The sequence below is a fragment of the Mustela putorius genome, unplaced genomic scaffold (assembly GCF_011764305.1).
Source record: "Mustela putorius furo isolate JIRA1106 unplaced genomic scaffold, ASM1176430v1.1 tig00004007_pilon_pilon_pilon, whole genome shotgun sequence".
NCBI classification, from domain to species: domain Eukaryota; kingdom Metazoa; phylum Chordata; class Mammalia; order Carnivora; family Mustelidae; genus Mustela; species Mustela putorius.
The window spans coordinates 14,019,949-14,047,675 of NW_025422145.1; the positions used below are offsets into that span (position 1 = coordinate 14,019,949).

The 27,727-nt window shown below is 60.2% G+C and overlaps 5 protein-coding genes, 1 long non-coding RNA gene and 3 other non-coding genes across 10 annotated transcripts; 5 read left to right on the forward strand and 4 right to left on the reverse strand.

The window, feature by feature from the left end:
• Nucleotides 1–265: 265 nt before the first annotated feature.
• On the reverse strand, nt 266–3,670 carry RNF151 (ring finger protein 151). The gene is given in 5 exon segments (XM_004750745.3): nt 266–967; nt 969–1,423; nt 2,034–2,130; nt 2,451–2,596; nt 2,961–3,670. Coding segments are annotated over 5 exon segments (747 nt in total). The 5' UTR covers nt 2,964–3,670; the 3' UTR covers nt 266–921.
• An 817-nt stretch (nt 3,671–4,487) lies between these two features.
• LOC123389749 lies at nt 4,488–4,614 on the reverse strand. The gene has a single exon (XR_006604403.1). It is a non-coding gene; the product is annotated as a small nucleolar RNA ACA64 (small nucleolar RNA).
• Nucleotides 4,615–4,886: 272 nt separating this feature from the next.
• Nucleotides 4,887–6,951, forward strand: RPS2 (ribosomal protein S2). The gene is made up of 8 exons (XM_004750743.3): nt 4,887–4,911; nt 5,083–5,262; nt 5,342–5,431; nt 5,654–5,761; nt 6,015–6,188; nt 6,272–6,431; nt 6,653–6,744; nt 6,835–6,951. Exons 2-8 carry the CDS (start codon nt 5,086–5,088, stop codon nt 6,913–6,915), a joined length of 882 nt encoding a protein of 293 aa, XP_004750800.1. The 5' UTR covers nt 4,887–4,911; nt 5,083–5,085; the 3' UTR covers nt 6,916–6,951.
• On the forward strand, nt 5,815–5,948 carry LOC123389745. Its single transcript, XR_006604399.1, has one exon. It is a non-coding gene; the product is annotated as a small nucleolar RNA SNORA64/SNORA10 family (small nucleolar RNA).
• Nucleotides 6,458–6,588, forward strand: LOC123389746. The gene has a single exon (XR_006604400.1). It is a non-coding gene; the product is annotated as a small nucleolar RNA SNORA64/SNORA10 family (small nucleolar RNA).
• Nucleotides 6,952–7,067: 116 nt separating the features above from the next.
• Nucleotides 7,068–9,758, reverse strand: NDUFB10 (NADH:ubiquinone oxidoreductase subunit B10). Its single transcript, XM_004750742.3, has 4 exons — nt 9,502–9,758; nt 8,183–8,321; nt 7,598–7,737; nt 7,068–7,232 (listed from the first exon to the last, which is right to left on the reverse strand). Exons 1-4 carry the CDS (start codon nt 9,647–9,649, stop codon nt 7,129–7,131), a joined length of 531 nt encoding a protein of 176 aa, XP_004750799.1. The 5' UTR covers nt 9,650–9,758; the 3' UTR covers nt 7,068–7,128.
• RPL3L (ribosomal protein L3 like) lies at nt 9,150–19,101 on the forward strand. Of its 2 annotated transcripts, none has more exons than XM_045072128.1 (10): nt 9,150–9,255; nt 12,946–13,138; nt 14,683–14,851; nt 15,630–15,765; nt 17,039–17,225; nt 17,336–17,496; nt 17,705–17,806; nt 18,267–18,362; nt 18,598–18,717; nt 18,970–19,101. In XM_045072128.1, exons 2-10 carry the CDS (start codon nt 13,099–13,101, stop codon nt 19,024–19,026), a joined length of 1,068 nt encoding a protein of 355 aa, XP_044928063.1. In that variant the 5' UTR covers nt 9,150–9,255; nt 12,946–13,098; the 3' UTR covers nt 19,027–19,101. The 2 variants fall into 2 exon arrangements, with proteins under 2 accessions (XP_044928063.1, XP_004750803.1); XM_004750746.3 differs by lacking the exon at nt 9,150–9,255 and adding an exon at nt 12,319–12,474.
• Nucleotides 17,472–19,141, reverse strand: LOC106005605. Its single transcript, XR_001179101.2, has 3 exons — nt 19,011–19,141; nt 18,567–18,627; nt 17,472–17,725 (listed from the first exon to the last, which is right to left on the reverse strand). It is a non-coding gene; the product is annotated as an uncharacterized LOC106005605 (long non-coding RNA).
• Nucleotides 19,142–19,414: 273 nt separating this feature from the next.
• On the forward strand, nt 19,415–23,599 carry MSRB1 (methionine sulfoxide reductase B1). Its single transcript, XM_004750747.3, has 4 exons — nt 19,415–19,560; nt 21,138–21,286; nt 21,622–21,736; nt 22,735–23,599. The coding sequence occupies exons 1-4, from the start codon at nt 19,506–19,508 to the stop codon at nt 22,764–22,766; spliced, it is 351 nt and encodes a 116-aa protein (XP_004750804.2). The 5' UTR covers nt 19,415–19,505; the 3' UTR covers nt 22,767–23,599.
• The last annotated feature ends 4,128 nt before the right edge of the window (nt 23,600–27,727 follow it).

Consider the following 27,727-nt stretch of genomic DNA (forward strand, 5'->3'; position numbering starts at 1 on the left):
GTCTCTGGCTTGTCTCTGGCTTGGAGGGACGGGCGTAGAGCCGCGTGGGGGTGGCGGGTCCTCCGGGGGCGGCTGAGTGCAGGGCCTGGCGTTTGCCCGCTGTTGGTTTTTTAGTGAAGTTTTTAAAAAAGGAGTCGTTGGAAATGTTTACTGAAGTCATCCCGAAGCTCTTGGCACTCGGCCTTCCGGGATTTGGGTACAAGGCCGTCAGGTGCTCCTGGATGGCTACGATAGATATGGAGGGTAAATGAATAAATCGGGTAACTTCAGAGCCTCTCAGATATTTATTGATCACATTCTACGTGCAAAGCGCTGTTCTAGACGTGCTAGAGGAGAGAGGGCTGGGGGAGGTCTGGCAAGGAGTCAGGAGCAGTGGGCGATTCGTGCTGTGGAAAGAACAGATCTCGGCAACGGGACGGGGCGGAGTGCAGGAGGTGCGCTTTTAAATGGGACGGTGGGAAAGGTAAGGTGTCGCCCTAGTAGAGCGGGGACCCCTGTGGCTGCTTGGGGGGGGCAGTGCTTGTGGCTACAGGGTGTCCTGAGACCATACAGGCAGGAGATCAGAGATAATGGGGTTTCCCTCTGAGGCGTGGGCTTCTCCTAGGAGTTGAGAGCTTTGAGCAGTTGGTGTGACTGGGAAGTTGGTTAACAGACTTGGTAGAGGTAACAGGAAGGAGACTGGGAGGGGATCAGGGAAAACCTCTGTGAGGAAGACGCATCCGAGGGAAAAGAAAGCAGGCAAACGGAGAGCAAGGAAAAGAGCCTTCCGGGCAGGAGCGGGCGAGGGAGAAAGGCCAGTGTCCCCGCGTGGTGAAGGCAGTAGTACCTGGAAAGGGGGGGGGGGGCGGGTGGCAAATGGGATAAAGTTGTGAGGCCGGCAGGCACTGAGGCGGCGGGGCGGGCCAGGCCTAGGATCTGCGTTTATTTTCCCCTCAATTTACACGGTACCGTGGCCCTGGGCCCCCCACACCTCGGCCCCAATGCTGCCTTCTGGGGTGGCCTCGGCCTCCCCTTGCGGGGCTCCCATGAGCAGCGCGTTGTCTTCCTCCAGGAAGTCCCCGAGCTGGGCCAGCTGCCTGCGGATGAGATTGGTGGTGCGATGCACTTTACGCATGCGCCGGAGCAGGCCCAGCACCAGGATCCGGCTGCGCTGCTGACGCTGGTTCCAGGCGTCGCGCAGCTCCCGGTAGCAGTTGTGGTGTGCACGCTCCGCGGGGCCCAGGGTGGCCCCACAGCCCAGTGGGCACTGCTTCTGGGCCCCACGTTGGCAGTGCTGCCGGTGCTCAGCCAGAGCCCCACGTGGCACCCGTGCCATGCAGCCCTCGTTGGGGCAGGCCGTCGGCTCGAAAGGGCATGAGTCCTGGTGCCCCCTTCGATGGGCCAGGGGGCACGTCACCAAGCAGCCTGCTTCTGCGTTCTTGCACTGAGGGTGACATAGAGCACAATATGAGCCAAACCAGGTGGGACATGGCCACCCAGCACTGGAGTAACTTTACATAGAACCCCCACCCCATCTATGACTTTCCTGTCTGGGGAGTCCACCAAGCTTTCCCCGCATCAGTGATGTGGAGGGGGAAATAGTTGGGCAAATGTTTGGAGGTAGGAAGAATCTAGACCTCTGAGAGCAGGTGCACAGGGCTGAAGGCTTGAGGGACTGGGGTGTACATGGCGGGGCTGAGCTGGCTGTTGCACAGAAGCCAAGTTTGTTTGTTTTTTAAAGCTCAGTTTCCTCATCGATAAAAATTAGGGGACCAGGGTGATGGCCATCAGAGAGGACACTTCATCCTCTAAAAATCTTGTATGATCCCTATTTTACAGCTGAGACTCTAAGGGCTCAAAAAGGTTAGGTAACTTGCTCAAAGTCACACAGCAAGTAAGTGGTAGAGATGGGACCCACATAGGCAGGACTGATGACCTTGAGGCTGCAATCAGCGCTGCTAGACCAGAAACCCTGGGTTCTGAGGACAGGCTTCTCCTTACCCCCTCCCCTGGCCGGATCGAGAAGGGTGCTGGGAGCAGGTGCTTCAGGCTACCTTGACTTCCAGGCGGCCAATCGTCCTGCGGAGTTTATTTACGTGGACCATCTTTTTCCATTTCACCTCTTTCCTGCAGCACGGACAGGTCTTCTGTCTAGGAGGCAGGAATGGGTGGTGAAGAGTGTTGGGAGTGGGAAGGGACCAAGAGGCAGCAACACACCTTCCCAGGTGGTCCCTTCTCTTGAGCTGGAAGAGTCCTGAGGGCTTCACAGGGACTCAGCTCTGAGGCTGGGGCCACGGGCTATAAGTGCCACAGGGTGCGTGGACACACGTACTTTAGTGTCCTAGATTTGGGAGCTGATTCTTACGCCCACTCCAACATAATGCTTGGCCCACCCTCCTCTCTGTTCTGGGCCACGGGAATGGACACAGCCCTGCCCTTGCCCTCCCATCCTCTTTGGTGCCCACTAGCACCTGGCTAGCCACTGGAGGATGCATTTCTTGCAGAAGATATGGCTGCATGGCAACCTCACCGGCCTCTTGAGAACCCCATGGCACACAGAACACAGGAAGTTGCAGTCGGGAGGGCTGGCGAAGAGGTTGAGATCATAGCCACCACTCTGCAAAGGCCAGGCCAAAATCAGGGACTGGCTGAACCAGGATCCAGCCACACACCCAGAGGGAAACCCCAGGATGGGGAGGTGGGCCATGAGAGCCCCAAGTGGAGTGATGGGTCAGCACCCACTTTGAGGGGGCAGCTGTGAGAGTCAAGACCAAGACTACCAGTCCCCAACTGGAGAAGCTGGCCTTGGCCTGGAGTTAGACCTGGCCAGAGCCCTCACAAAGGCTGCTTTCCTTGTCTTGTTTGGGAGCCTGTAACCCACTGTTCACCCTTGCTCAGAGTAAGGAGTGGGGTCCAACTCTGGGGAGGTCTCGAATTAGGAACACATTTAAGGGCCAGAGGCAAAAGGGACCCAGTCTCACCATGATCTGTGTCCGGATGGCAGCTCCACTGACTCCCAGGGATCAGGAGTCTCCATTTCACAGCATGAGTGGGCCGACCTCACAGTGGCATTGTCCAGCTCAGGCCAATCACAGCCCTGGGTCAGGGCCCAATGGGATCCTGTACCATATGGCCTTTGCTCGGAGTTGAAGGATTAGGTAGTCTGGACCTGGGGCAAGTCCCTGAAGCCCATCTTGGGAGTGACTGTCAGCTGACACCCGAGCAGCACTAGGCTGGGAACCAAACTTCTGATGACTGTTTCCCCAAAGCTGAGGCTTTGGCAGGAATGTAGGAATTGTTCCTTTCTCCCTTCTCGAATAGTGCTGTCCAGGCCAGATCTCCCAAGAGCGCAGGGACTTTTGACTTTGACCCACCATCAGGTCTCTTAGGATCTAAGACTCATGGAATTAGCCGCAGAGTACAGATCAGGAAGATCTGGACCAGAGACCCATGTAACCTGTGGTGCCACCTTGGTGGGGAGCCTAGTCTGTGAGAAAGCCTTCCAGAACAGATAGGCTCTGACCACATGGGCAGGCCTTTGAGAAGACACTGGGAAATAATCTCCACCTGGGAAATCAGCATGTTCCCCATCTGAAACATGGAACCGGGAACTGCTCTTTCAGTAGCCCTAAGTACTGAGCTCACCAAATCCTATCCCAGGCCCTGTCCCCTCCTGAGAGAAGTAAGGAGCCAACGCAAGCCCTTGACCTGGGAATTGTACACTCTCATTTCTTCTATCAACTTGCAGAAGAAAACCCAGTTATTTCACTGGCAAAGGCGTGTTTATTTGGGAGTAACCACTCAGAACGCACAAGCTACAGCGAAACCACAAGCAAGCCCCCAAGAGACAAAGCAAAGGAACTTTATTTTATTGAGAAAGAAGGCTGGGAGGGATCTTTTCACGGATCCAAGTCCACTGGAGAATTCAGGGTGATGCCTGAGCTGCGGGAGTAACCCCTACGTCCTTCCCTATCGGGGCTGTAACTGATAGTGAGCCCCAGGGCTCCCCATCTGGCCTCCCAACTCCCCCTGGGGATGTTTCCCGTCATTGTCACCCTCGCCAGTGGGTTGGTGGCCCAGCCCACTCCCCGCAAGCTCACAGATGCTTCGCTACTGTGGAAGCGATGCGGTATGGGACACACAGCGAGGCTTCTGGTCTGGCCCCGCCACCCACGGAGCGCCACGCAGGAGTCAGTGCAACCCCTGGGGCCCAAGTTGCACCCCTCCGTGGCATCCGACGCAAAACTGGGCCGGCCGGCAAGAGGACATGTCGCAGGGGGGCCCCCTTCCGCTGCACACTTTGCTCCCGGCGCCCACAGGTGCATATACAGGCGGATCGGCGTGCACAACTCAAACCCACAGCTCTACTGGGCGTTGGCGGCAAGGTTCCCCCCCTCCCCGCGGTCCTGGCGGCGTGGGCCTCACGGTCCGGACATCGGCGTCCTGCGGGCAGAACACGGGGTCAGGGGTCGGAGGCCAGAGCGCACGCGGGCGGGGGACGGCGGGGCGCGTGTCGGGGCCTGGGTTTCACCGGCCCACACGGACGAGCAGGCGGTGAGCTGAGGCCCCCGGTGGCTCTGGGCGCCGAATCTCACCCGCGGCCACAGCCAAAGCCGCGGGTGATTTTCAACCAACGCCGACGTCCCGGCTACCACCCAGGGTCGCGCGGGCAGAGAGCGCGCGGCGCGGGGCGCTGACCTACCTCTCGGCACCAGGCAGCGGGGCGGCAGCTGCGCACGCGTTCAGACTTGCGAGGCCGCAGGTGCGCAGGCGCACGCGGAGCGGGCGGGGGAAGCCGGGAGCGCGCGGCCTCCGCACTCATAAGCCCGTCGCGGACGCGCGCCTGGGGCGGGGCCGCCGAGATCTCGCGGCACTTGGCGTGGTATAAAGACTGGCTCCGGGGGACCTTGTTCTTCCTCTTCGAGAGAACACGTGAGTATGCGGCGTGCCCGGGATGGGTGCTGCGGGTCCCGCGCGGGGGATCCGCGGCGGTCCGGCGGTGCTTGGTTCGACGCGCTGGCGCTTCCGGGCGGGAGGCGTGGTCCCGGCAGACTGCATATGCCGGGGTCTCGCTGACCGACCCACTCTCGTTGTTCCTTTCAGCAAATGGCGGATGACGCCGGTGCTGCGGGAGGGCCCGGAGGGCCCGGGGGCCCTGGAATGGGAGGCCGCGGCGGTTTCCGCGGTGGCTTCGGCAGCGGCATCCGAGGCCGGGGCCGGGGCCGTGGTCGGGGCCGGGGCCGAGGCCGCGGAGCTCGCGGTGGCAAGGCCGAGGACAAGGAGGTAGGTGGGGCCCTCGCAGGAGACGGGCTCGGGGCGGCGCCGATCGGGGCACCGTGGTCACCGAGGCCTTGTTCCGCAGTGGATCCCTGTCACCAAGCTGGGCCGCCTGGTCAAGGACATGAAGATCAAGTCCCTGGAGGAGATCTATCTCTTCTCCCTGCCCATCAAGGTAAGGCGGGGTCCTTGCCCCCGGTCCGGGGATGGCATCTGTGCCCGGGACGCAGCCGGTGTGCGTGCGCGGGCGTCCTTTGTCTGCCGGGGGTGTTCCGCTGAGACGAGATGGGGACAGCTGGAAAACCGGCGCGGGGAAGCGGGTGGAGGTTCTCACGGGAGATGTTCTAGGTGGCTCCTGGGCTTACCGCGCCTGCGTGGCCGCGTCCTCGCCCCGCAGGAGTCTGAGATCATCGACTTCTTCCTGGGAGCCTCCCTCAAGGACGAGGTCTTGAAGATCATGCCTGTGCAGAAGCAGACGCGCGCGGGCCAGCGGACCAGGTTCAAGGTACCTCAGCCCCCCTGGGTGTTCTGAGCTGCGTGTGCAAGGGGCTCAGTGGGACTCTCTCAGCTCTGCACGGTCACACTTGATACCACGCGTGTGGCTTTCGTAATCGGGAGAGAAAGGAAGGACCTCCTCGGGACCTCCAAGTGGCCTCACAGTGGCCACCCTTTCCTCGAGGGGTGCCACAGATCCCGGGTGGTGGCCTGTGATGGCCGTGCTGGCCAGTGGACCACCAGCCACGTCAGGCTCTTCACAGGCATTTGTCGCCATCGGAGATTACAATGGACACGTCGGTTTGGGTGTCAAGTGCTCCAAGGAGGTAGCTACTGCCATCCGCGGAGCCATCATTCTGGCGAAGCTTTCCATTGTCCCTGTGCGGCGAGGCTACTGGGGGAACAAGATCGGCAAGCCCCACACTGTCCCGTGCAAGGTAGGCTTGGGGGGCAGTGAGCAGCGGGGCCTGCGGTGGTGCAGACTCCCCGTGGGTCATTTCCTGATCCCTTCACTCTCCAGGTGACTGGCCGCTGTGGCTCTGTGCTGGTGCGTCTCATCCCCGCCCCCAGAGGCACTGGCATTGTCTCGGCCCCTGTGCCCAAGAAACTGCTGATGATGGCTGGTATTGACGACTGCTACACCTCGGCCAGAGGCTGCACTGCCACCCTAGGGAACTTTGGTAGGTGGCCTTCACAGGGGCTGTGGCCTCTCTCAGCTCCGCTTAATCATACTCCGTGTGTGCTTGGCGTACTTCCAGAGAGAGAGAGAGGAAGGCCCTCCTAATGCACGGCAGACTGGTCTCAAGTGGCCTCTCTGTTCCTAGGAGCGCGACATCTTCTGTCTGTACCTGGGGCGTTGTGTTTGTGAATCTGCCAACCTTTTCCTGTTTCTGTGTTCCAGCCAAGGCTACTTTCGATGCCATCTCCAAGACCTACAGCTATCTCACCCCTGATCTCTGGAAGGAGACTGTGTTCACCAAGTCTCCCTATCAGGTACTGCCTGCCCAGCTACCTCATTAGCCTTGATGAGTGCACAGGGTGCTGGGGGGTGGTTACAGCTAAAGCCTTTTTTCTCTTCTCTAGGAGTTCACGGACCATCTTGTGAAGACCCACACCAGAGTCTCTGTTCAGAGGACCCAGGCTCCAGCTGTGGCTACCACATAGTTTTATACAAGAAAAATAAACTGAACTAAAGCTTGATAACAGTGTCTTGTTTATTTTGCTTATGAGCTTAGTCTTAGTAAGCTGGACTTAAAGGGAGATGGAACCAGTAGGGTCAGCATATCCAAGTGGGGGACCAAAAGTGACACCAGGAACAGCTTTCTTAAACTATTTATTTTAGTAGTATCGTTTCAGGAAGGTGCTCAAGGAGCTGCTTTAGGCAGCAGCAGCCTCTTTAGCCGCCTTTCTCTCAGCCAGCATCCGCTGCTTCTGCTTTGCCAGGCACTTCCTGGCAGAATAATGGGCTCCCAGGTCGTGATCTGGGAAAGAGATGGGAGTGAAGTCATGGGCCAGTTTCTTACAAGTGGGGAGGAAACAGTGATGACACTGAGCAGTAAAGGAACTTTGGGAGTCTCGATACCCCGTCCCCCAGGGGTGTCTGGGTGGCTCAGCGGGTTAAGCCTCTGCCTTTGGCTCAGGTCATGATCTCAGGGTCCTGGGATCAAGCCCCGACATGGGGCTCTCTGTTCAGCAGGGAGCCTGCTTCCCCCGCCCTCTGCCTACTTGAGACCTCTCTGTCAAATAAATAAAATACCAAAAAAAAAAACCCTCCCCCATCCAACTAGCAAAATCTGGGCTATGATGTTGGGGTTCAAGGATCAGGCTGGGGTGGGGGCTTGCTTACAGCGGTCCTGATAAGCCTTGGCCACCTGGGTGAACTGCTCCAGCTCCTTGGCACAGTTCTGCCTGTAGCTCTCACCTTCCCGCTGCTGACAGGCCTTCAGCCTTTCCTGGATAATGTTGACAATTTCTTGATCGACTTTACTGGGAAAAAAAAAAAAAGTTTGAGAAATCCTTTCCCTGTGTGTGGAGACAGTAGAATGAAAGCAAAATCTTAAGGCCCTGTTGTCTGGCCCCTCCACCCTCAGAATCTGGGCCAAACCCAGGAGATCTTGGCCCCTGACCACCATCCACGATATCCCTGGGGGATGAGAGCCCAACAGGAGATGCTCACTGAGCAAGACTTTCTTTCTTTTTTTTTTTTTTAAAGGATTTTATTTATTTGACAGCGATCACAAGTAGGCAGAGGGGCAGGCAGAGAGAGGGGGAAGCAGGCTTCCTGCCGAGCAGAGAGCCCGATTTGGGGCTCTATCCCAAGACCCTGAGATCATGGCCTGAGCCGAAGGCAGCGTGTAAACTCACAAAGCCACCCAGGCACCCCACAACTCTCTTTCTTAACTAAGAAAGGACACCCAAACACAGGACATACTAGTCTCTTCTCCACTGCATTTCTGCTTCAAACATGCACAAGATATCCTTCTCCTGGCACTCGGTGATGTCTGGCACACGGCGGAACTCGCGGTGGTAGTAGTAATACCTGTTCTTCGCGTGCTGCCGCTCTATAAATTCTGTAAAGAGAAAACATCAGACTCAAAAGTTCCCGTTGGTTTGGACAGGCCACAGTTAGAATGTGCTCTTAGCTCTGTTCTTTTCTCACAAGCCACGAAGGGGCAGACTGCCCAAACCTTTCTGGCTTTTACTAAGACTGCCAATTAGACTCTCAAAAAAACAGGTGTGGCTGGTAGTCCTGGGTTAGGTTAACCTAAACCCTAACCCTTCCTGGGAGCCAGGCACCATGTGTATTGTCCCAAGGGGTTAAGTCCCAGTACAGTACTGAGGCCCAGAAAGAATACAGGATTCTCAACCCATGCTCTCCAAGCCCACATCTTTCTACGGGTCCTACTGCTCGCCAACCTCCCCACAATACAGGGTCTGACCAGTAGGCAGAGGCCCCAAGGCAGTTCCGCTGCCACTAACCTTCTGGTCTCAACCTCCCCACCCAGAAATTGACAAGCTGGAACTAATGAAATCTCATTCCTCCAGACACATAAAACACTTTGTGAGAAAGAGTGGGTCCGTGGCTGGGTTGCTGAATGAACTCTGTGAAAGGAATGGCCGAACGGCCGGCATTAGTGCCTGAGGGAGAGTGCGCTCCTGTTGCGGCCTCCACTGGGCCGGCTCAGCAACTGGACAACCAAGAGCTGTTTTAAACACCCGCCTGGTTTGGATCATCTGGACAGCCATTAGGAGGGAGCACACACGGACTGCAAGTCACAGCACAGCACACCCAGATTGCGGGGTCCTCGGGCAGCACCTGACCACCCCGGTCATTTTGCAGGCGTGCACAAGGCTGGAAGGGAAATCCTCCACACCGGTTTGCAGACCGCTTTCCGTGCAAGACGCAGGATGCAAAGCGGGCAGGCGGATGGGGCGTAGCCAGCCCCAGGCCAGACTGCGATCCGCAAACAGCCCCTAATATCTGGGCGAGGCCGGAGACCCAGGGTGCGTGGAGGAAACGCAGTGAGCAGTCTTGGTGTGGGAGCGAGGGGCGTTCCTAGAGTGCACTGAAGGTGGGGGGCCGAGGGGCCCAAGGAGGCGACCGAGCCCGCAGGTGCGGACGGCGGGGGCTGGTCACGGGGGCGAAGCCCGGGGTGCAGCTGGGCAACCAGGTTGGGCGAAGGGGTGCGGGGAACGCCTAAGGGCGGCGACGGGCCCTGGGGAGCGGCGAGGCCCGGATGGGGTCCGTACCTCTAACTAGGGTCACGGGCCGGTCCACGAGGAGGTCGAAGGCCTTCGTCAAATAGGTTATGGGGTTGGGCAGCGAGGTCTGAGGCGAGGGCGCCGGCGTGCGGCGCGGGGGCTCGGGGTACACGTCCTTGTCCCAGCTGTCCGGCATGGCGGCGGCGCGCGGGAGGGACCCACTGTCGGACGCAGAGCCCCGGCCTCCGCCTGGATCCCACGGCCTAGTGCGCCCGCCGCAGAGGACACCCTAGCGCGGCTGCGCCGGCGCGGGGAGTGGGGCGGGGGTGGGTGGTGCTGGTGCTCGCGACGCTTCATGGAACTTGTAGTTCTCCAGCCGCCGAGGACGCCCTAGCGCGGCTGCGCCGGCGCGGGGAGTGGAGGTTGAGGGGAACTGGTACTCGCCAAGCTCCAGGAAACTAGTAGTTCTCCGGCCGCCGAGGCCGCCCAGGCCGCCCTAGCGCCGCTGCGCTGGCGCGGAGGCTGAGGGCGGGGAATGGAGTCTCGCGAGGTTCCATGGAACTTGTAGTTCGCCCGCTGCTGAGGCTGCCCTAAGGCGGCTGCGCCTGAGCAGGGCGACCGCCGTTCGCGAAGCACCATGGGACTTGTAGTTTCCTCGGTCCGCCTAATGGTGGGCTGCGGCAGCTCTGCGCACGTTGCCGCCCCTCTCTGCCTCCAAGTCGCGTCCTCTGGACTGGGCGCTGCTTTAGGCCCTTGGGATATCCTAATGAAGGAAGCAGAGGCCTTGCTTGCATTCTTTTTTCTTTTGGTTTTGTTTTCTTCCTTCCTTCCTTTTTTTTTTTTTCTCCTGGTTACGTTCTAAGACAACACAGACACAGGAATAAATAAACCGTTCCTTCCGTTTTGCCGGTGTACGTGCACGTGGCAAGTGCAGCCGGGAGTAAGGTGGACACAGCTGGGCTCTTCTGGAGAGCTAAGGTCGCTGGAACAAGCAAATAACACAGCATCAACAAATAACACACGCTACCAAACGGCCCGCTCTTTTAGGAAGCCTTCCCGGAATTGCCCCTTCCCTGCAGCCCTCTCTGGGCCCCACTATGTCTTCCAAGGCCTCTCATGGACCGGCTAATGCCAGTGAGCTTAGGGGTCCTGTCTGGGGCAGAGCAAGAGGCAGGGCTTGCCCTGGGGGCTCCTGGGAGCAGAGTGCTCTGGTCTGGCTCCCCTGGTTCTGCCCTGGCCCTGGGCACTGGTGTGCTCCCTGGGGCAGCTCCACTGACCAGGGCCCTGCTGACCACCCTGGGTGATCTCCATACCTGGCAGGGCCCCTGGCCAGTATCAGGCAGGGTGCTGGTCACTTCCTGCCTAGAAGCTGGGGCCAGGGCCACAGAGTCATCAACGCTGTGGATGTACGGAATCAGTGATCTTAGAAATGTCAACTCCTGAAATCACGAACTGTTAGAAACACATGCTGTCCAACCACAAAAGAACCTTTTTTTTTTTTTTAATTTGACAGAGATTACAAGTAGGCAGAGAGGCAGCAGAGAGAGAGGGAGGGGAGGGGGGGAAGCGTCTTGCCGCCGAGCAGAGAGCCTGATGCGGGGCTCTATCCCAGGACCCTGGGACCATGACCCAAGCCTAAGGCAGAGGCTTTAACCCACTGAGTCACCCAGGTGCCCCAAAAGAACCTTTTATAAAAGGTTATTTATTTATTTACTGGTTTGAGAGAGAAAGTGGGAGTGGAGGGGGGCAGGAAGGGAGAGGGAGAAGCAGGTTCCCCGCTGACCGGGGATGCCAAGGTGGAGCTCGATCCCAGGACCCCGAGGTCACGACCGGACCTGAAGGCCAATGCTTCACCGAATGAGTCACCCAGATGCCCCTGATCAAAAGAATCTTAACATTGATAGGCCTACAACATTGGACTGAACAAGGGAACCCAACAGATCTGGGCCAGACCCGCCGCCACAGAGAACAGGGGAAAGCAGAGACCTGTGCTCAGGGAAAGCGCTGGTCTGGCAGCTCTCCCCCGTACCAGGCAGCAGAGGGACTTGGAGATCATGTAGCAGAAGCGGGACGAGGTGGCTGAGAGGGAGGAACCCACGAAGCTTGTGGCTCTGTGCCCCGCCCTCCGGTTCTTGGCGTGTGAGCCTGGAGTCAGTCCCACTGGCGCCGCATGTCCTGCAATGCGCCTGGGGTCCCACACGTGTGGCCCTCCCTTTGCCCTGAGTCTCCCGGCATCCTTCCCGGGCTTCCTCCCCTCAGACAGCCTTTGCCCCCCTGGGCCACTCTGGAGGCTGAGGGTTGCCCCTGGCCAGGGATTTTATTCCTGTGGGGTTCGGCCCAAAGTAATAAAAGTGGCTTTGAGAGTAACAAGAGCCCTAACATTTGAGTCACATAGATCTTAGCATCAGCGCCTCACAAACCCTCAGAGACATTTTAGGCCTGTAAAACTGATTCTCCAGGTTCACAACTTCAGAACCGTATAGACTCCTTGTTCTAGGATCACAGCTGTTAGCGCCCCTGCCCGCAGCGCCCCCAACCCCCACACCAGTTTGTGCAGCCCTGGCTCAGGGCCCTCAGGACAGGACAGGAGTTCCCTCTGCATCACTGCCTGCCAACCAGGCCAGACCCTTGTTGCAGCAACCCTGGAAGAAGGCCCCTCCCCTGCTGGGGTTCCTTGACTGCTTAGCCGGCCAAGGTGTTCCGGTCCTGGGAGGGTAGCACAAGGCAGAAAGCAAAGTGGGTGTGAACCAGTCCCAGGGCCCCGAGGACAGGAATGACACGCCTGGCCCCAGGTATCCCCACCCCGGGCTGCCCATCTGATGCCCCCTTGCGCCCCGCCCCAGGCCAGGCCAGGCCAGGCCTGTCCTGGCACCAGAGCCCATGTCCGCCACGGGACATGACCAAGCTCCCCTGCCAGGGGCTAAATCTGGGAGCTGGCTGGCCACTCGGCCCTGCCACTTGGCCTCCGGCGCCTGTCGGGAGGCCCCTTCCCTTCCTGACCTACAGGGACCCACAGCCATGGTCAGTGGGCTGGGGGGCAAGAGCCAGCCGGTTTCATGGGAGGGACGGGTGGGCTTCTGGAGTCTCTCCCAGCAGGGATGGGCCTGGGGCCAGTGGGGGTATAGGTGACTGAAGGGACCACAGGGGGCCCGAGCTCAGGTTGCCAGGCCTAGAATGGGCAGGAAATGGACAGATGGCAGTGGCCCCCTATTCCTTTAGCCCGCAGCCGGGGTGTGGGCCTGTCCCTGCTGGGCCCAGCAGGCTGAGCTCACTGAAGCAGGACGCTTATGGGTGAGGAGAGCTTGGTCACGGCTCTGTCCCTAAGACACTGGCCCTGAGGCAACCTTCCATCCTTTCCTGCGGACAGAGGGGGGCACCGAAGACCACCGGGGCAGGTCCCTGACTCACTTCCCTGGGTCTGGGCTCGGGTCCCAATCAGCCACCCCCACCAGAGACACCCCAGCTCTGACCTCCCTCCCCTCCTGCCGCCAGTCCCACCGGAAGTTCTCCGCCCCTCGGCACGGACACCTGGGCTTCCTGCCCCACAAGAGGAGCCACCGGCACCGGGGCAAGGTGAAGACTTGGCCCCGGGACGACCCCAGCCGGCCAGTGCACCTCACGGCTTTCCTGGGCTACAAGGCGGGCATGACACACACCGTCCGGGAGGTGCACAGGCCCGGGCTCAGTGAGTGGCTGCAGGGGGACCCATGGGGAGGGTGTGGGGCCTCCTTGCCACGCCTGCCAGAGGATCTGGAGAGACTTCAGAGGCTAGGGGCTGGAGCTGGGGTCTAGGAGGGGAAGCAGCCCCAGAAAGGCAAGGTCCTGCCCGAGGGAGCTGCGGTCAGGGCACTGTCACTGAGCCCTGACCACTGTCCTTACCCCCAGTTTACAGATGAGGAGATCAAGCGGTTAGGAAACTTGCTGGTTGCCCGGTTGGTAAGGGGAGGGGCTACAATCCAAAGACAGGTGCCCCATCTACTTTTTGTCTTCCCATCAGGGTGGGCTCACGTGTGGCTCTAAGGACGGAGACAGAGAGCTCCCACGCACCCTTCGCCCGGTTTCCTGATGGAAATAGCTTAGAAAACTATGGTAGTAGGGTCACAACCGGGTTTCGACATGGATACGACCTGCCCATCCTGGTCAGGTTTCCCAGGCTGGGGCGGGTGAACGCACGCGTGCGCAGTGCTGCATGGTTCGGCCCCACGTGAATGCGCCACCACGGAACATTCCATCCCCCACGGGTCCTGCCTGTCGCTTTTTTACAGCCAGCCAGCACTGTCCGGCCTCTTGGCAACTGTCCTGTTCTTCATCTCCCCTCATCTGTTTTTAATTTTTATGTATTTATTTATCTTTGTTAATTTATTTGACAGAGATCACAAGTAGGCAGAGAGGCAGGGAAAGCAGGCTCCCCACTGAGTAGAGAGCCCGACGTGGGGCTTGGTCCCAGGACCCTGAGATCATGACCCGAGCTGAAGGCAGAGGCTCAACCCACAGAGCCACCCAGGCACCCCAATTTATGTATTTATTTTTGAGGATTTATTTATTTGCTTGAGAGAGAGCACACGTGCAAGTGGTGGGGAGAGGGGGAGAGGGAGGTGGGAAGAATCGCCAGCAGAGTCCCCAGCCTCATGGGGCTTGAGATCTCACAACCCTGAGGTCATGACCTGAGCCAAGACCCAGAGTCAGACACTCCACTGACTGAGCCACCTGGACGGCCTGTTCCTAATATACGCCAGAAATGTACACTTCTGCTTTGTATTAGTTTCGGTAATAACATCTACAAAATCATTGGTTTGGGACAAATTGTATGTGTTTTTCTAGAACTCATCCAATATACTCATAACTATTAAAACTAAAATTGTTTGTATGAGCTCCACTGAGGGAATCCTGGGCCCTACCCTTTGGGGGATGCTGCCCTGGCTGTGGGCTCTCTTAGCCCATTTCCAGATGATCTGGTGGGGAAACCAAGGCAGGGGCAGGTCAGGCCTTATCTGAGATCTCAGAGGCAGAGCGTAGACCACCGGAAGGGCCCTGACCAGCACCTGCTCCATGCCCTGGGCGGGGCAGAGAGGGAAGGGCCAGGGGGTGGGGAGGCTGACGGCTGGAGGTCAGTGGGGGCCCTGAGGCCGTGGTGCTCCATCCTCCCTCGGGCAGGACAGGCTGTAGTTGGCTTTTTCCCATGGGCCCCGGATGCCTTCCTCCATGCTCCTGCCTCTGGGTCTCTTCTAGAAATTTCCAAGCGGGAGGAAGTGGAGGCAGTGACCATCGTGGAGACGCCCCCTCTGGTGGTGGTAGGTGTGGTCGGCTATGTAGCTACCCCTCGAGGCCTTCGGAGCTTTAAGACCATCTTTGCAGAGCACCTTAGTGATGAGTGCCGTCGCCGTTTCTACAAGGACTGGTGAGGGCAGCCCTCGGGCGGAGGCTGTGTGGTCTGGCCATCCCTCCATCCTGAGCGCGGTGCTGGAACAGTGGGTGTGGGCGGGCAGGAGCCGTGTCTTCAGGAATGCGTGTTTATGGGGAATTGCCTTCGCTTTAACAAGAGACACGTGCAAGGGGACTGGAGTAGAAATTGGGGTAGAGAAGGAGAGGAAGGAAGGGTTCTGATTTAGGATTACATTAAGGGACTAATTTGATGGACTGTCAGAGTTGGCTTGGAGCTTTCTAGCAGCCAGGGTGAGAAAGGGAAGGAGCCGCGGACAAACTCTTCTCATCAGAAAGAAAGGCACTCTGGGGCCTCAGATCTTCCCTCGCACTAAGTCCTGAAAGGGAAGGCCCATCTGCCCAAGGAACCTCACAGATAACCCCATCCTTCCAGAGTTGGAGGCGCCCCTGTTCTGGCCCTCTGGGGGAGGTGACAGGTTTGGGGCCCTGAGCCAGGGTGGGCTGGATGACCACAGGAGAGGTGGCTGACCTCTTAGAGCCTCTTACATTGGGCCCCTCCATCTCAGACACCATAGCCTGGGATAGCATCGGGGAAGAGGAGCGGTCCCTGTGTCCACAGCCCAGAGACCGCAGGGGCAGGGCTGGCAGTGGCCTCCCTGGGAAAGGAAGGAGAGAGGAGGGAACATGCACTGTTCTAAGAGCCCTACGCGGTGGGCTGTGGGCATGCGGGGCCCAGACAGGCCTGGCGAGGTGCCCCTGGTTGGCCCCTTAAGTGTCTCCTGCTTGTGGCGCAGGCACAAGTGCAAGAAGAAAGCCTTCACCAAAGCCTGCAAGAGGTGGCGGGACGCCGACGGCAAGAAGCAGCTGCAGAAGGACTTTGCCGCCATGAAGAAGTACTGCAAGGTCATCCGTGTCATTGTCCACACTCAGGTCCGCCCGGCAGACTTGCCACGCCCTGGACCCACCCTCCCCCCCTCTCCTCCATCCCAGCTTCCAGGAACCCTGGCAAATGTCAGCCTAAAAATACCACAAGCCTGGGGCACGGGCCCAGAGTGCTGGGTGACAGGCGGCGCTGGCTGGCCTCTGCCCCAGGGATGGCATGCTGGGGGTCAGCGTGCTCTGAGGGCAGGCTCAACCAGGGCCCTCCCATTCCCTGAGAGGCCCGGATTTCCTGCCAAACGTCCCGGGTAGAGGGCCAGCCACCTCAGTTTGGGTCCTAGCCCAAGTGTGTACGTGAGCCAACATTTATACATGGGGTCCAGCTTGATTTCTGCTGATGAATTACTAACACGTCTGGCTTATTCTGGAACATTGCCTTGGCCTCTTGTCCTCAGGGAAGGCTTGCCTAGGCCTGCAGCAGCACCCCGCTCCCCGCTGCTGTTCCTGGTTATATGGTAACCAGGTCATGGTCATGTCTGTTTCCCTTGAGGGACTGGAGCTCCACGGGGGCAGGGACCCGGCTGCCAGCTCAGGGCTGCACCTCGTATGCAGTAGGCACTCCATAAGTGCTTGCTGAGCACTAGGCCATGGCCAGTGTCCCTGCTTCCTCCCATGTGTCCCCTCAGCCGGTGCCTCACACAGCAGCAGCCAGAGATACCTAAACATACCAACCACCCTGAGTCACACCCTGCAGCTAGAATGAAGCCCAAGTTTCTCCCCACAAGACCTGCACAGGCAGGCAGGCCCCTGCTCAACTCTGAGTTCATCCCGCACCACATTCCTCCTCGCTCGCCATGGTCCAGACACACTGGTCTCCTCTCCATCCCTCCAACTCCCTGCCACAGGCCCTTTGCAAATGCGGTTTCCCATGCTCCCCAAAGTTTCAGATCTTCACTTAGTGGCTCCTTCTTCTTATTGGTGTCACATCAGCGGGGTCTTCTCTGACTGCCCTGTGTGCAAGGACTGTCCCCTCTGCCCCCACAGTTCCATTAGAATGCTCCGCCCTGTCCAAGAATTTACTCGATTTCTGTCTCCCAACTAAATAGTGGCTCCCTGAGGTCCAGGACCTTGCCTGCCTCATTCCGTGCTGTATCCCCCCAATGGCTAGCACAGAACATAACGTAGAGCCAGACCCGAACTCTGGAACATCCATTGAAGGAATGTATGCAGGAAAGCCTGCTGGGAGTCACTAGGCAGTCATACCATGTCTGCAGGTGGGAGCTCTGAGCCTCTGGGAGCCGACCGGCTGTGCCATGTCCCGCAGATGAAGCTGCTGCCTTTCCGGCAGAAGAAGGCCCACATCATGGAGATCCAGCTGAATGGCGGCACGGTGGCTGAGAAGGTGGCCTGGGCCCAGGCCCGGCTAGAGAAGCAGATCTCGGTGCACAGTGTGTTCAGCCAAAGTGAGGTCATTGACGTCATTGCTGTCACCAAGGGCCGTGGTGTCAAAGGTGGGTCTGGATGGGGATGGTGGCTTCGGGAAGGCCCCTGGAGGGCGTGGAGGCTGGGCTGGCCTCTCAGCCACTAGCCGCCCCCCACCTTCTTCCTGCACCTCCTGCAGGGGTCACGAGCCGTTGGCATACCAAGAAACTGCCGCGGAAGACCCACAAGGGGCTGCGCAAGGTGGCCTGCATCGGCGCCTGGCACCCTGCCCGCGTGGGTTGCTCCATCGCTCGGGCTGGGCAGAAAGGCTACCACCACCGCACAGAGCTCAACAAGAAGGTGTGTCCCCAGTCCGGGTGGTGGAGGGACACTCATGACCAGACCCCAGGGGGTGGGGTGCGTGACGCAGACACTGCCTGGTCCCCCAAAGGCTCTGAAATGCCTCTCCAGTGCCTGGGTCTAAGCACACATGCTGGTGGGGACAGACATCCCACTGGCTCCGGAGGCCCCCTGCGATTTGCCACGTGCCCTGATCTTCTCCTGGCAGATCTACCGTATTGGCCGGGGGCTGCACAAGGAGGATGGGAAGGTGGTTAGGAACAATGCGTCCACCAGCTACGATGTGACGGACAAGTCCATCACACCACTGGTGAGCGGGCGGGGCATGCATGCACGGGTAGGCACGGGTCGTACTGGCCTGCCCCGGGAGCTCAGGGCCCAGAGAGCGGTGGCTTGGCAACGCAAGCCCGTGCTGCTCCCATGTCCTCTGAGTCTTCCCCTGCAGACAGCTTCCTTTCCCACTGCTGTCAGGGGCTGTGGAGGGCAGTAGCTGCAGCTGTAGCCTTGCACTCAGGCCACCTGGGTTCCAGTCCCACCTGCAGTGTGGAGCAGCTCCAGGGCCCGGAACAAGGGACTCCATGTCCCGGAGTCTCGGTTTCTCCCTCACTAAAATGTAGGTTGTGAAATGAGCTAAGGAAGGACTCAGAATAAGGCTCAGATGCTGCCCTGATGAGGGACCCAGAGTGCTGCCCTGGGGCGAGGCTTGCAGCTGGTCCTAACCCAGCTGCTTCTTGAGGGGCCTGGATCCTGGCTGACTCAGTTTCCCACAGGGAGGCTTCCCGCACTACGGGGAGGTCAACAACGACTTCGTCATGCTGAAGGGTTGCATTGCCGGCACCAAGAAGCGGGTCATCACACTGAGGAAGGTCAGCGCCTCTATGGTGGGCTGGGGAGCAGGAGCCCCATGGGCCATGGGAAGGTTCTGGGGGCTGGCCTCCCTGTCCTGCACCTTGCTCAGAGGAGGGTGGGGATGGGAAGAGCAAAAAGGAGGGGTTCTGGCAGGAGCTGGGTGAGTGAGTCCTTCTTGGTGTGGACTGGGGGTGGTGGGAGGCAGTGGGTGAGGAACTTACATCTGGCTCTTGTCTCCCACGGACGCCCCAGTCCCTGCTGGTGCACCACAGCCGCCGAGCCCTGGAGAACATCGAACTCAAGTTCATCGACACAACCTCCAAGTTTGGTCACGGCCGCTTCCAGACCGCCCAAGAGAAGAGGGTCTTCATGGTGAGCCCACCCACCCCTTGTCCTCCGGGGCTCAGCCCCCACAGCCCTCATGCGCCAGAGTGGGGCAGCTGGAGCAGATGAGGGTCCGGGGGCGCCCCTGCGCTCATCCCCACCCGGGGGCCCCCAGCAGCCCCGCCCCCGCACGATTCGCGCAGGCAACAAAGCCGCAGCCCCGGGATCCCGGCCGGGGGCAGTGGCGCCGGCTAGACCTCGGTCGCTAGCGCCCCTCCGTCTCCCCCAACCCCCAACCAGGGTCCCCAGAAGAAGCATCTCGAGAAGGAAAAGCCGGAGACCTCGAGGGACCTGTAGGCGACGGAGGGAGCCTGAAGGCAGCGCGGCGCCACCCCCGCCTGTCCCCGCTGTCTAATAAAGTGCGGAGGCGACTCTGCCCGCGTGTATCAGAGTGGGGAGCGCGGGAAGGCGGGTGGCCCGCGGGTGGCCCGGGACCTGATCCAGGGCCGACGGGTTGCGACCTGGACCCGCCCCCGCCCGGCCCAGCTCAGCGGTGCCCCCTGGCGCTCGGGCGGGGCGGCAGTATCGGAGGCGCCGCACCGGAGCCCCTGCCGGGAGATCTCGGGGGCGGGGACTCAGGGGCGGGGCCTGCGCCGAGTCTGGGCGTCTCTGATTGTGATTGGTCCTCTGGGGGCGGGGTCTCGGGGAGCCCGGCAGGCTCCGGGCATTGATTGGTCCTCGGCCGGAGGGGCGGGACCCGGGCGCAGGCCGGGCTGTAGCGGGCGGGTGGCCTCGGGTCGGTCCGGGGGCGGACGCTGCGCTGTCCCGCTGGCGCCATGTCGTTCTGCAGCTTCTCCGGGGGCGAGATTTTCCAGAATCACTTTGAACCGGGTATGAGCTGTGACCTCCCGGGAGGATAGCGGGCGGGAGCGCGCATGGAGCGGCGGTGGAGCCCCGGGATCCCGGAAGGGCGGAGTTCACTGGGGGGGGGCGAGGGGGTGCGGGAGGACGGAGGGGCCTGGAGTCTGGAAGGTGGGGGTACCTGAGGGGAGGGGCGAACTAGGGAGCGGCGTCGCCGGCCGGGCGGCGTGCGTGAACGAGGCGGTTTCCGGGAGGAACCTGTGGGGTCAGGGTGCTCGCCGGGGTGACGCCGGTGGCGGGGGGGAGCTGGGGAGGATCGGGATTAGGAGCAGGATTTCAGGGGGACGCGACGGAGGCTCTTGTCCGAGGGCGCCCCCTGATGATGCCGCTGCCTTTCCCCCTCCCCTGTTCCTGGGACCCGACGTACCCCTCGGAAGCACAGAGCGTTCCCTTCGGAACGCCCACCAGGGTTCTTCCCCAGTCCGCTCAGGGCCCTGGGGTTGGGCAACCGGGACAGCCGCCAGGCCGCCAGGGCCAGTGAGGTTTAACCAGACAGCCTGAGTGGAGGTGGGGAGTAGAGGTGGGAGTGGTTTGGGACTCGGGGACCCTCAGCCCTGGCCCCAGGCTTTGAGAGGCCCTGGCTGTACCCTTTGGGGCTGTGCGGCTGGTAATGGACTAATTTGGTAAAAACATGCCCACAGCCAAGACTAAGCAGTGCTTTCCCTGGGGCAGGATCTGTTGGGTGTCAGCCCTCTAGGGGGCTGGGCTGTGACACTGAGCATCTGTGGACGTCAGCTGTGACCCAGGGCTCTCCGGGCAAATACCTCCCCTGGGGCCTTCTGGCTGTGGGACCGCAGTTGTCCTCAGGCCGCTCTGTGGAAATGAAGCTTCTTTCCACAGCAGCTCCCCAGCCCTCCTCGCTTCCTTCTCCACTTGCTGGCAAAGGCTGAGTGGTTGACGGACTCCGGAAAGGGCTGTCCTCAGGCGGGGCTATGGGTGCTGGGCACTCCTGTAGGGGGTTCAGGGGGTTAGGCATGTGCCTTAAGCTTGGGTCATGATCTCACGGTTCTGGGATCAAGTCTCACAGGTTTCCCACGGAGCAAAGAGCCGGTTTGCTCTGTGGGAAGCCTGCTTCTCCCTCTCCCTCTGCTTGTCGCTCTCTCTGACAAACAAACAAACAAATAAATAAATATTTTAAAACCAAAACAAAACTGGAAAGGGGCGCCTGGCTGGCTCAGCCGGTAGAGAGCGTGACTCTTGATCTCCGGGTCATGAGTTCAAGCCGCAGTGGACATGGGCTCCTGCCCACTTAAACAAAACAGTGAGACTAAAATGGGAAGGTGTACATCACAGGACCGCTGATGAGAGCCAATGAGCTGAGTGAAAAGCGGCTCTCCTGGGCTAGGCACATTGCTAAGGAGCACTGGGTGTGGTGCGTCCCCACAGAGCCAGGCCCGGGTTGGGGGCAGGTGGGGGTGTGGGGAGGACGTGCAGGCCACCCTGCAGACGGGCACAGTACTCTGTTCTCCTAGGCCTGAGGATTCGGCAGCTCACCCCAAAGACGCTGGAGCCAACGTGTGTGCCTTGGCCTTTTCTTCTGCCCCCAGGTGTCTATGTGTGCGCCAAGTGTGGCTACGAGCTCTTCTCCAGTCGCTCGAAGTATGCACACTCATCCCCGTGGCCCGCCTTCACTGAGACCATTCACGCCGATAGCGTGGCCAAGCGTCCAGAGCGCAACTCTCCTGACGCCCTAAAGGTGAGGGCTGCAGTGGGGCGGTCGTGGGGGTCTGGGCCAGGGAGAGCCTGAGGGCTGGTCATTCCTTCCTTCTTTGTGTTCACCCCACAGCTCTAGGGGCTCAGAGTCATCTACTCCAGGCCTCCGGTTTTAGCCAGGCGAGCTGCACCCCCAGACTTCTGGGAAGAGCCTGGGGTCCCAATGGAAACAGGGAGTCAGGACCGCTTTCCTGCGTAGGCTGCAGGATGGAGGCTGACCGCTCCCGCCTGCAGTTACTTTGGGACATGGGTGTGGGGAGGACGCCGCCTGTTGGTGGCAGGCGGGGCCATTGCATGGTTGTTTTGTGGTCTTTCCAGGTGTCCTGTGGCAGGTGTGGGAACGGGCTAGGCCATGAGTTCCTGAATGATGGCCCCAAGCCGGGGCAGTCCCGCTTCTGAATATTTAGCAGCTCGTTGAAGTTCATCCCAAAAGGTGAGCTCGCCTTCTGACCACTGGACACAGGCCTGTTGACATTTTAGAAGCCCAGGGGCGGGAGGCATACTCTTCTCACCCACTGACAGTGACAGCTCATGGGGGCTCCAAAGCACACAGCCCAGGAGCTGCCCACGGCCACCAGAGGGTGGCTTCAGGGCAAGGGCAAGGGGGCAGGTGTCCTGATTGATCACATGTGCCCCAAAAAGGGGCATCTGACAGTGGATGTGGTGGAGGGTTTTCTGAGGGGGCAGGCAAGGCTGGGCGGAGGCTGAGGGTTAGGGCTGTGTGGCCACGAGCTTGCTGCTTAGCCTCTCTGAGTGGTCCCCCTCCTCTGCACAGTGGCTGGGCTCACAGAGCCCCCTTCACGGGCCAGTGTGAAGGCACCTGCGTTGACGTGGTGCCCGGGGGCCTGGCAAGCAGTGAGCGCTCAGCTGTGTGCCCCTGTGGGCTATGCGCTCACTCACTACAGGTCTCTCCCAGTCTCTGCAAAAGAGTGGTCCTGCGAAACTTTTCGCAGAATGGTGTCAAGTGAAGGGCATCTCCCACACAAGAAAGAAACCCAAAGAGGTTTTTCACTCAGAAGGAAAGTGTTGCCTTATTAATGTAGGAAATGTGTGTGTAGCAGGAATGAAACGTAAAAGCAAAGTGGCCTAACCCGACCTTTGGGAAATTAAGGCTCCGTGTGCTAGCAGTTTGTTGGGGCAGCTGTTTCCGTGTGAGTCTGATCCCTGGGGAGGTGGGGGGGAATGAGGGTGAGATGTGATTTGGTCCTGTAGTGCTCTTTGTCTCGCAGAGGAAGGAGAGACTGGGCTCTCCTGGAGATCTTGGGGAACAAAGCAGGGCACACAGCCTCCCCCAAGCTGGGTGCCTGGGTCCTCCCAGGGTCCTCCCAGCTGCCCTGTCCTGCCAGGTGTGGGCTGGCTAGCTCATGGGATGGCGTCTGAAACATGATGTAGCAATGGCTTGTGTTTCTCTTTCTCCCTCCTTTCTTTTAGGCAAAGGAACTTCTGGCTCTCAGGAACCGTAGGCACACAGCACATACCCATTCCAGCTGGACACTGCCCTGTGGTCATGCTCTGGCCATCCCACCTTGGAATTGGAACCCCAGACATTCAGACAGGGGAGGGGGCTGGCTGAAGCCCCAGGAGGTCTTGGCCCTGTGCAGGTTGTCTTTGGGAAGAGCACTGGGTTGCCACGATGGCCATAGCCTACTGCTGGGATGGGCTGGAGGGCCCCGCTTTGGGCTTGCCTTAGCCTCCCACTCATACGGAGTCTCAGAGAGGTGGGCTCTAAGCCTAGCTTGCCCTTGAATGACGGCACACCCCACCTTCTCTTCTCCACAGCCCATTGCCCTCTCCCTGCCTGTCTGGATTCACCTCCGTGGGACCCAATTCTGAGATGGGCTCTGGCTCTCACCAAAGCTCGCGTCCCTCTCCCCCAGGCCATGTGGGGAGACAGAATGCAGAGGGAGGCGGCCCTTGCCGGCTGCCCCAGCTCCGGTCACTACATGATTCACTCTGGTTAAACCCTTCCAGGCAGCCAGAGTGGTGATGACCCATGACCTGCTGGGGAGCGGACCCAGGGGACGGGCCTTGGCCTCTCAGTTTTGAGAGAAGAAGTCCCCCACCCCGTTCTGCACCCGGGTGGGTGCCCCTTGCCTCACTCCGTCTTAGGAAAGTGGCTGTTGCCCCATTACCTTGATTGTGCAAGACTAGGGTCGCGAGCTCGGAGCCTGGAGCTCCCGCCTCCCCACGAAGCCGCGGCTTCTTGCACACGTCCGGATGGGTCTGTGATGCCAAAGGCTGTCCTGTCTGAGCTCCCCATGGGGGCCGTCTGGGATCAATAAACAAATGGACCCTGGGTCTGTGTCTTCATTCCCACCAGGCATGCTAGGACACCTCATTTCGCATGTTCCACAGATATTTACTGAGCAGGGGCAGCCTGCTGCTGGGGATGCAGCCGTGGGACACATAGGCCTCCCCACCCCGCATGGCCTTCCGGCGTGTTCGAGGAGACCACAAGTTCCCGTCCCGTGATGGTCCGGGGCCTGAAGCCACACCAGAGCCATGATGCGGGACTGCGTGGGGGGCGATGAAGGGGCTAGTGCTTTGGCCCCCTGGTTGGGGAGGAGGACGCTGAGGGGCAGATCATCTCAGCTCAGGAGTGACAGGTGAGAGAAGCAAGAAGGGAGACACCTTGAGAGGGCGAGAGATGCGTGTCCCTGTAGGGGGGAGGTCAGAATTCCTTGGACAAATCCCAGAAAGTGTAAGAATGGGTATTAAGGGGTGGGTTGATGGTGAAAGGAAGATAAAGTTGGATCAGGCTGAATTTATTGGTAGAGGCTCACCAAGCAGAGGTGGGAGGTTTAATGGTGCTGCTCGGGACGAGAGGGAGCTTGAGCCTTTGGTTGCTCAGTTGGCTGAGACATGACCCGGAAGGCGGCCTGTGCTAAAGGGAGGGGATGTGCCAGCACTGCCTTGCTTGGATGGAGGGAGGGTCCAAAGGCTTAGGGAGATGGGAGCATCAGAGCAGATCTATCCGTGAAAACCCGCTCCCTGACCTCCGGGTCCAGAGGACACACCTTTCACCATGATTGTGAAGAAGCCCCAGCATCTTCTCGAGGCCAGAAATTACGTACAGGACTGCCAGCGAGCTGGGAAAACAAAGTGCGACGGGGGTCACTGGGTCCCCAGGGGGCAGGGGTCATGGACCCAAGGCAAGGGGAGGGGTACAGTGACTGAGATGGACCTCGCGGTCAGAGCGCCAGTCAGGTCGGTGTGATGTGCTTAGAGCGAGGCCATTGGCGAGCAGGTCACAGTGTTCCTGGATGTGAAACAGATGGGAAGCCTCCGGATTCTTCCTGGTCTGAACGAGCAGCCGTTCCAGGTCAGGGGAACAGAAGTCAGGCTGGAATCCTAAGAACAAGGTCCTGGTCCATCCGTCCTCAGCTCCTGGAGCCCCAGACCTGAGCCAGTTTACAGACCCAGGGAGGCAGGTCCCCTCAAGGAAGGATCTTGGTACATTGCCCAAAATTGGATAACGTTAATCTTTCTCCCAGCCTTCCCCAAAAGGACCTATACTGGGTGGCTGTGCACCGGGGAAAGGGAAATAATCAGACATTCCAGGGACTACCAGACACAGGGTCCGGACTGACTCCTGTTCCAGGGGACACACACGCTCAGTGTCCGGGGAGGGCTGACAGAGGCGGGCAGCAGCAGACCCTCGGCTCAGGCCTTCTCCCGGTGGGCCCATCGTATGGTCGTTCCCCAGTTCTGAAGGCATTGTGGGAGTGGACATACTCAGCAGCCTGGAGCACCCCATGTCGTGAGGACCAGGGCCTGGCTGCTGGTGTGAGAACGGGGGTGGTGGAGGAGGGATGAGGTTGGAATGGCCGGGGAGGGAGGGACAGGGGGGCTGCTGACACTGTTGGTCTGTTCATCCTGCTCATTCCTTGGTGACAGGACTCTGTCCTTTCCCCATCCCCAGCCGCAGACCAGGGGTCCCTGCTGTGGTGGCAGGGTGGGGAGGAGGTCACTAACCTGTGCAGGGGCCTTTGGCTCCCTGTGGGACCTTGGGTGGAGCACTTCCCCTTCCTTTGTGGAACCCGGCCTGTCCCCTGGGTGGGGGTGGGGGTGGGGCGGGGGCTGGGCTGGGGTGATGGCAGAGTCCCAGTCGCTCTGCCAGTCTCTGGGTTGCTCAGTGGTTCTGTGCAACAGAGGAAATTGTGCAACAGCTGGGAGGGGTCAGCACTGACAGAAAGCACCAAGGCGGACCAGGCAAAAGAACGCCCTGTGGGTGGGGCTTTTTCCTGTTTGCCCCTCCCCTCAGTGTGGCAGCCTCCTGCCCTACAAAACACCTCCCTCGCTGCCCTACTGGGGGCCGGTCCTGATGGCAACTGTGAGAAATACTTCCCACCCCCGCCTGGGACAGCAGGGGATGTGTCCTCCACCCCATGATTCCAGCTCCTACCTCTGCCTGACTTCCTCCTGCAAGAACCGCTCTGTGTCCCAAGTTGGGGCTGCTTTAGTCACTGGGATCATCATCAGCTCTGGGGCCTTGCCCAGCCCAGCCTTTGATCTGCACACTAGGAGTCTAGCAGCCAGCATTGGCCAAGGGCAAGCCCACTGTAGGTGAGCAGAGACTGAATGCTTAGTCACTTCCATGGGGGACAGCATCCCGAGTCTCTCCCCTAACCCTCATGAGGCAGGCCCTCATTCTGCAGGGGAAGAACAAGGCTCAGAGATGAGGAGGGACTTGCCTGAGGCCTCAGGCTCTCTCTGCACACAGCTGTCCCTTTCCTCTTCTCTATGGCCCAGATGAGAAGCAGTGGCTCTGGGAAGGTGGTGACCACCTTTTGAGCATAGTGGGAAGCAGCAAGCACAAGGAAGCTGCCTAGGGGTGGAGCCGTCGGAGTGGTTAGCAGCAAACTCCAGGCCCAGGGCTAGGATGGACTTTGCTTATCTCTCCTAGCACTCCTGGCTCAGCGTGTCCCTGAGTGAACCCAATCCAAGAACAGGCTGGCCTCCTGCAAACTGGGCTGATGTATCCGGGACATAGCCCTGGGGCCGGCTCTCCAGGGCCAGATCTCTGGCAGGGTGGGCTGAAGGACCCGTGTGTGTCTGGAGCTGGTGAGGCTGGGAGGGATGTCGTGAGAGCGGGGCTGCAAGCACCCATCCAAATGTCCAGGTCCCCTGGCAGTGGGGAGGGCTGGAGGCAGGGTCCTTGGAGGGGTGATGGGAGAAGGGTGGGCCCAAAGCCCTGAGGTCCCCTTTCCTCGGGAGCCTGGATATGGATGGCTATGAGCAGGGTCTGTCTGCCGGGGCCGGGCGGGAGCGAGAGGTCTCCTGTGGATTCATAAATCCCCCCACCCTCTTCCTCCTGCTGGGTTACACCACTGCCTTTGGCCTGTAGCCCCGGTTCCTCCTTGAGAAACAAAAGACTCTTAGAGCCCAGCTCCCCCCCCCCCCACCGGTGCCCCCTTGTGTGCCAAGCAGATCCTCCAGGGCACAGCCTGGCAGCCAAGGGTTCTGCTCAGTGGTGGAGGGCTCCTCCGCTCTGCCAACACCAGTCACCAGCAGCCCGCAGGCCGGTGCATGCAGAGGCACCAGGGCAAGGGCCTGGCAGGAGAGAGAGGACATCTGTCTGGGATCCCACGGCAGAGGGCAGGAGGGAACCGACCGTGAGCCTCACTCACGGCTTTCTTTTTTCTGAGTGACAAGGACCAGGGAGAGCCGTGTCCCGGGTGGAGGTGCTGCGGATGCCCAGGTCCCAGCAGCCCCCTGACACCAGCCAGGTCCGTCTGTGGGCCAGGCCGGCAAGGGGGAGGTGGCGCCCAGAGAGGTCGGCGAAGGTCACCGCCAAGCCAGCCACCGTGCCCCCACCCTCATACGAGGTCCTGGTAGGGGACCCAGAGCGACGACCCCCTCTGAGTCCACCCGTGCTCGAGGATCCCTCCCCAGGCAGGGACGCAATGACCGTGTGCACACCCGCTGGCAGGGGGCGCGCTCGCTCCGCGCTGCGCGTGCGCCAGGCCGGGTCCGCGAGGCCCTGCAGTTCCCCGAGGCGACGCCAGGGGGCGAGCGGCGGCATCTCCGACGACCGGGCAGGGTCTGCGCCGCGTCCAGCCCGGGGGCCCCGCGACCCCGAGGCGCTCGGTGATCAGTGCCAGCGTCGCCCGGCCCTAGGCCACGGCGGCCCAACCTGCCGGTACCCGGCACACAGGCTGGTGGCTCCTGGCGTCCGAAGGCGCAGGGACCCCATTTGGAGGCTTCACGAAAGCGACGGGCGCAGGGCAAGCTGTCGTCGAGGCCAGAGTGCGGGACGGAGGTGGGGGGTGGGACGGCTGCGGGGGCGCGGGTGCTGCTCGGACGTTCCAGCCCCTCCAGCCTGGCGGGACCCACCGGCACCGACGCCTCCCGCCTCCTCTCCCCGCGGCCCTGCCACCTCCTGGCCCTCTTGGGGCCCCAGGTTCCAGCTTCCTCCTCCCGC

Bases quoted from the DNA above. Each gene is read 5' to 3' on its own strand.
- RPL3L (XM_004750746.3), top strand. From the start codon at position 12,334: ATGTCCGCCACGGGACATGACCAAGCTCCCCTGCCAGGGGCTAAATCT. The intron at 17,807-18,266 runs GTGAGCGGGCGG...AGTTTCCCACAG, and splicing joins ACAAGTCCATCACACCACTG to GGAGGCTTCCCGCACTACGG. The intron at 18,718-18,969 runs GTGAGCCCACCC...ACCCCCAACCAG, and splicing joins AAGAGAAGAGGGTCTTCATG to GGTCCCCAGAAGAAGCATCT.
- RPS2 (XM_004750743.3), top strand. From the start codon at position 5,086: ATGGCGGATGACGCCGGTGCTGCGGGAGGGCCCGGAGGGCCCGGGGGC. The intron at 5,432-5,653 runs GTAAGGCGGGGT...CTCGCCCCGCAG, and splicing joins TCTTCTCCCTGCCCATCAAG to GAGTCTGAGATCATCGACTT. The intron at 6,745-6,834 runs GTACTGCCTGCC...TCTCTTCTCTAG, and splicing joins TCACCAAGTCTCCCTATCAG to GAGTTCACGGACCATCTTGT.
- NDUFB10 (XM_004750742.3), bottom strand. From the start codon at position 9,649: ATGCCGGACAGCTGGGACAAGGACGTGTACCCCGAGCCCCCGCGCCGC. The intron at 7,738-8,182 runs GTATGTCCTGTG...TTTTTTTCCCAG, and splicing joins ATGCAGTGGAGAAGAGACTA to TAAAGTCGATCAAGAAATTG. The intron at 7,233-7,597 runs GTAAGCAAGCCC...TCTCTTTCCCAG, and splicing joins CAAGGCTTATCAGGACCGCT to ATCACGACCTGGGAGCCCAT.